Source organism: Dipodomys ordii, unplaced genomic scaffold (genome assembly GCF_000151885.1).
Source record: "Dipodomys ordii isolate 6190 unplaced genomic scaffold, Dord_2.0 Scaffold267, whole genome shotgun sequence".
NCBI lineage: Eukaryota > Metazoa > Chordata > Mammalia > Rodentia > Heteromyidae > Dipodomys > Dipodomys ordii.
This window is the reverse complement of record NW_012267483.1, coordinates 129,307-135,956: the sequence shown is the minus strand read 5'-3', so window position 1 is coordinate 135,956 and position 6,650 is coordinate 129,307. Positions and strand designations below refer to the sequence as shown.

The window sequence follows — 6,650 nt, the reverse complement described above, 5'->3', positions numbered from 1 at the left end:
GTATGGTTAGCTGATCATTCAGGAGAGTGGATTCTTATTCATAAAGATTCTCTCCAACTTTTGCATTTTCCTTTTCCTGTTACAGTATCATAATTTCATCTTCCTTTATTCTTCTCATCATCCATTTGCTTTGAATATTTATAAGGTAGATATTGGAGCTCCAGTGAGAATCAACAAAAGAATACATAAAAGAAAAATAACATCCCTAATTCTGCTGTCACATTGCTGGACACAGGCTCCTGGGTATAACACTCACTCTGTGTGATTTTATTTTTGTTGAGTTTATTTCTTTCATATTGTAATGTAAAATTGTTTTTTCTTCATCTTTATATGAAATATAACATATTACAAATAATTCTCCATTTTTTTTTCTTTTGGTCGGTTATGAGGCTTGAACTCTGAGCCTGGGAGTTGTCCCTCAGCTCTTCAGAGCAAGGCTAGTGCTCTACCACTTGAGACACAGCATCACTTATGTTTTTCTGGTGGTTTATTGGAAATAAGAGTCTTAAGGACTTTCCTTCCCAGGCCAGCTTTGAACCATGTTGCTTAGCTCTTGACCTCTTGAGTAGCTAGGATTATAGACATGAGCCAACAGGGCCTATCTTAGTAACAAGGTTCTTAAAAGCATTTTCATTGAAGGGCTGGATATGGTAATTTATGCCTGCAATCCCAGCTAAACTGGAGGCATAGATATTTAAGATTGTGCTTCATAGCTGTCCTGGAAAGCAGTGAGACTCAACCACAAAAACAAGTTGTAGCACGTGGCATACATTTCTGCAGCTATGCAGAAGGTGAAATTAGAAGGATTGTAATAGAAGACCAAGCCAGGTAAAATAACAAGACCTCATCTGAAAGATAAACTAAAGTTAAAACTGATGGTGAAATGACTTAAGTTCTAGAGCCTAATAAGCAGGAAACCCCAAGTTCAAACACCAATAGAACTAAATATATTGCTTTATCATTTACTATATAATATATCATTTACTACTAAGCATATAATATCTTCACTACAAATAATGTATTCAATTTCTTCTAATTCCTATAAATTCAATATTTTTTATTTCAGTTCTAGAACAGGGTCTTGAACTCAAGGCCTCCTGCTCACTCTTGTTTGGATTTTTCTCTCAAGGTTGGTGTTCTACCACTTGAACCACATCTCCACATCTGGATTTTTGCTTATCAATCACAGAAATAAGAGTCACACATTTATCCAAAGATGGTGGATAAATATTAAAATGCACCTTTCCGATGGCTACCATGATAAACTTCCTTTTTCTGCCCCTTACTATGTCTGTATTTGGCATTTGGGAGTGAGGAGCCAGACATAATATGAGGGTCTGCCTTTTAAAATGTTAAAAATCTGGTTTCAGAATGATCTGTGTCCAGCATGGGAGATGTGCCTTTGATTCTGTTAGACTGCAAAACAGGGAGACACATGCCTAGTCCATAGTTTGGATACTTTACATCCAATGATTTGATATTTCAAATTATATGTCAACATTTTACTGTAAATTATCCAGATGGTATTTGCATAGAAGCTTTCTTGTGTATCATTAGTTTTTATTCTCTTTATCTCATAGTTCTTTTTGAGTGTACTACAGTTGGAACTCAGGGACTTCAGATTGCTAGGCCAGCACTCTATCCACTAAGCCACCTTCCCAACTGCTTTTGCTTTAATTCATTGCTCTGATATCATCTGGAATGTATAAAAAATGCTTGAGCTGCCCTGAACTGAGATCTTTCTACCTCTTTGTCCTTTATATCTGAAAGTACAAGGCATGCATCACCAGGCCTGGACTTCTCATATTCTTCTTATTTGTTTTCTTGTCATCTCATGGTAGTGGTCATGATGTGTCCTTGACATGTGCAATGTTAAAAGCATATATCTACATGTGCCTAACCCAAAGTTACTAGCAGTGAATTTTTCTTGAACCTAACATTAAAAAATCTCTGAAGAAAATTTCAGGAACCAAGGTGAAAATCTTATCCAAAAGTTACTGTAGAGAGCCCTAAGTAATAGAGACACTAAAACTATGTAGCCAACTTAACAGTTGCCCATTATGCAGCAATAGTGATGAGCAAAAGATCACAGTGATCTCAGGCTCTCTGCTACTTAGCAGTCTGAAAATCAGGTCTACCTAGAACCCACCTTGTGTTTTTCCTGCTCCTTCAAGTTGTGCTCATTGGATGGCAGGTCTTCAACCATGCATGTCTTGAAGGACAGTGTGATCAGCTCTTTACTTTGGCTTAAGTTCTCTGGCTCTGAATGTCCTTCCTGTCTGTCTTCTAGTTCTCCAATAAAAATTAAACTCTCCTTTTCCATCTGCAAGATGTGTCTCAAGAAAACATTTTCATCTGTGCCACTCTATTCCATGTATGTCTCTGTAGACTCAGGGTAAAATGCACATCCATAGACACAATCCAGCTGCTATCTTGTGAGCCTGAGGTCAAACAATGTGCCCTGGTGGCCCCGCCTCCTTCCATGCTTTGTGGAGAGTGGCGGCTGCTAAGTTCCTTAATGCTCTGCTTCAGCATCCTCATTTGTGTAACTGTTACAGTAGTGTTGAACACTTTGCTGTATCTTTCTCTGGGATTTTACCTTCTTCCATCCATGGACCAATTTTTCCCTTGGCTATTTTCACTCACAGGATCATATATCTCATAATCCTAAGTATTTTCTTCAATGGAAACAAACCCCTGAATTCTTTCATCTCACCACATCTCCACCTCCTCAATTTCCTCCTACATCCACAGTTAGAACATTGCCTATAAATGAGAGATGCCCTATGTTTGTCATTTTTACTTGCTCTTAATTCACCTTTTTGTATACCTTTTCCCTAATACTTAACTCATGATATTTAGTAGTGGAAACTTCAATACCCACCATAGAAACTCTTTCAGAGTGAGTTTTTTTTCCCAAGTTATTCCTTATGATTAGTTGGATATATTTCCAGGTAAAGTTATAATCCATAGGACAATATTTTGTAAAATGGAAGAGTTTCCTATACATTGGTTAAAAAATTTGGTAAGTCTTAAGAAATATACATAAATGACATAACATATAATAACAAAACAATGTGACAATAATACTTGTTAGACAATATATTTGAAATGAACTTTACAACTTGGGCTTGGGGAGTAGTTGGCAGGGTAGACATTGGAGATAATGAGGGAGAGGGTGACACTATTCAAAAAGAAACCTACTTATTACCTTACTTTTGTAACTGTAATCCCTCTACGTATCACCTGTACAAAATTGTGAAAACAATAAAATAGGGAAAATCAGAAAAATCATAGACTAATATCTAATAATACATCATATATAAAAATAACACATAATATATTTTCTATAATTTATATTTAATTATTATGTACTGTATCTTATACATCAGGTATATATACATAAATATGAGCCATAAGTTGCATGCATATGTTCACTTGTCAATCTGAGAAAGAAAGAGCTTCTGAATTATTGAAGATCTGCTTTATCTTGAGTTTTCTTCATTTTTCATTTTATAAATAAAAGACTTCAGTGACTGTCCAAGATTCCCAGATTCTTGAGATTAAAACAGAGAAGATTCAGTGAGCTAGGAACACTGCTGTGATTCTTGGTGGGAATTAGTCTGGAGGACAGAGGGACTAAGCTCAAGAAACATCAAACCTTCAGTGTACCTTGCAGGGGAGAGCACGGGATGGCTAGATACCCAGTGCCAACAGTGTTGTTTGCATTCGGTGTTTCTCTTGATAATTTCAGCTTGATTGCTAAGTGGGACTAGGAGTCAGAAAATAAAAATAAACTAAATTTATCCTTCTTTCACCCTCCCTTTCTCTCCTTCCATTCATCTCCATCTCCTACTTTGCTTCTCTCTCTCTTTCTCTCTTTCTCTCTCTATCATTTTCCTTATTTTTCTCAAGCAATGCATGTGGATCAAGTCGAATATATTCCACAAGTGGAAATTTTTTTAAATTAGATAATTGATCTCTGTGTTCATCATTCTGATTGAGTTAAAGAGAAAAACTATAGGCTGTCTCCATGTATGTGAAAAAATATTTCTAATAGAGTCAACAGCTATCCATGACATATCAGCAGGCCAGGAATAATGGAAAATACCTGTTTTAATAAATAAGAAAACCCTGCAACAAACTTTGTACTCATTAATATAGTTATTTAGCATTTTAACACTCAAGTTTTATTAAAGTATGAAATGTTCACAATTACCTTCTGTACCTAAAATTGTACTGAGGTTCTCCAAATGCAATAAGAAAAGCTAAAACTGATTGGAAAAAAGCACAAAAGACCCAAAGCAGAAAAAGGAAGTGGGAAACTGTCTTTACTTGCTGATGAAATTTATGCATAAAGTATTTAAAAATCTCAAAACTTTTGAAATAACTTCGAAGTGTCTCTGTGCACATTGTTTATACCTATTCAAGATTAAAAGAAACTTGAATAAAGGCAGAGTATTTCCATGTTTATAGTCTGGAATGTCATTTTAATATTTCAACATTCAGCCCAGTGCCAGTATCGCACATCTATAATTACACTTACTCCAAAGATTGAAACATAGAAGCTCGCTGGTCCAGGATATCCTGGGCAGGATTCCTGTCCTATGATTCTAGAACAACTCTTACAAGAGGAAGGATGAGGAAAGCAGCTGGGCAACCTAGGCTCACACTGCTGCTTTCCTGGAGGTTTATGTTATGGCTTGTATCACTGTGGGTGGATAATCATAATTCTGTTGACAGTAATAAGTGGCAATGTCTTCAGGCTGCAGGCTACTGATGGTGAGAGTGTACTCTGTCCCCGATCCACTGCCACTAAATCTGGAGGGGATCCCGGATTGTAAATACTCTGCACTATGGATCAGGAGCTTTGGAGCTCCCCCTGGTTTCTGCTGGTACCAGCTTAACCCATTGTAAATGTCCTGACTGGCCTGGCAAGTGAAGGAGACTCTGTCTCCAGGAGATGCAGACCAAGTGGATGGAGACTGGGTCATCTGGATGTCACATCTGGTACCTGGCATTGGAAAAGTAATAAATATACATAGAATCAAGCATATTATAAGAAAGCTTCATAAAAAGCCAAGCATCACTGACTATAGAAAACTGATGAGATCCTCAGCATAATCTTTCCTTACCTGTAATCCAGAGCAGCAGGAGCCCCAGGAACTGAGCAGGGACCTTCATGTCCATGCTGTGTGCTGACAAGGACAGACTCCTGTCCAGGATGTGAGCAGCTTTCAAGAACTGCTCAGGGCAGTGGGCTGTGCTCTGGGCACATGCAAATCAGTAGGGGTTGGAAGGGGCCAGCGCAGCTGCACCAGCCCAGTATCTGAGCCCAGACATGATGTCCCAGATACAAAAAACCATACGAGGGTAACACTGTTGTGCCTGAAGAAAATGTGTTTCTCTCTGTGGCTCAGGGGACAGAATTCCTCTCTAGTTAAATACAATGAACTTTAATTTATACATGGGTCATGACATGCTTTTCATGATAGCATTTTATCTAAGTCAATTTTTCAAGCAAAAATGGTTCCAAAATGTAGAATTAATGATTTAGATCAGATTTTCTAAGTCTTTGGTTTCCTTGAACCTGTTTGTTAATCATGGACACAATTACTCAAATACTCAAGCTACATGTGTATTTAGGTTGATAGATTGACAGTTAAATAAATAAATGATAGACAAGTATCAATTAAGATTTAATGAAAGACAATGAAAAGTATGAAATTAAAGTATGTGCAGTATTGTGCTATGGTGTACAATGTACAGGCTAGCCATTGGGTTTTGCTATCAACTCCAGGTTGCTGTCCTCTGTTTCTGAATGTGCTTTCCCACCACCATCATCCAGTAGACTTAATATCAGACATTGGCTTTCTGTATACTGAACTGACCTGGCTACAGGCATAGCCTTATTATCATTGTACATTTCTGAGCTGCAAGTCTCCTAAAGTCTTGATGACATTCATGCCTTATTGTTCTTAATCCAAGTTATTCCTCATCAGAACCTGAGCTATTCTCTAAACCAAGGCTGAACTAAACTTCAATTTACTCTGCCTCTTAAAACTGTAAATTCCTACAGCACCTCCCATTTAATGGAATTTGTAATTAAAGAAGTTTTCAGTGATTGAATTTAGAGTTTATGATATAAACAAGCTCTGAAAGGATGACATATAGCATAGTGAAGTGTGAAGTGAGACACCGGAGCTGCAAAGCCAGACAAAGAAAATGCCACAGGTGATAAATCCAGAGTATGATGAGGAAGGCTCCCACCTGGAGTCCAGCATGTGAGGAAGCTGTGCACCCTAGTGCTGGATGTCACAACTGAAAAGACACGGACAGGACATTTGCTTGACAATGAATCCACCATCTTATTGTGAGTCCAAGCAGTTGCTGCAAGTGCACAAACATAACACTGCTCCCCAAAGGCCAGTAGCTCACAGACCAGGCATTGCCAAAGTCAGAGTCCATCTGTACCAGGCCCTACATGACAGGTTCCTATAGCAACCCTGCTCATTGAAGTATTTCACACACTATTGGAGCAAAGCAGAGTATAGAAATAAATTCATGTTTTCGTCTCCCCCTTCCACATAATGAGTAGAGCTTTGATGCTGGATCTGCCTTATGGTAAACATGCAGACCTGTTGCAGACA

The 6,650-nt window shown here is 37.9% G+C and overlaps 2 gene segments (V, D, J or C); both read right to left on the bottom strand.

The window, feature by feature from the left end:
* The window catches only part of LOC106001106, a 200,941-nt gene extending 197,221 nt beyond the window's left edge, over positions 1 to 3,720 (bottom strand). The window contains exon 1 of the V gene segment in view: positions 3,662 to 3,720.
* Positions 3,721 to 4,691: 971 nt separating this feature from the next.
* LOC106001105 lies at positions 4,692 to 5,190 on the bottom strand. The segment is given in 2 exon segments: positions 4,692 to 5,014; positions 5,136 to 5,190. Coding segments are annotated over 2 exon segments (378 nt in total).
* Between the last annotated feature and the right edge of the window lie 1,460 nt (positions 5,191 to 6,650).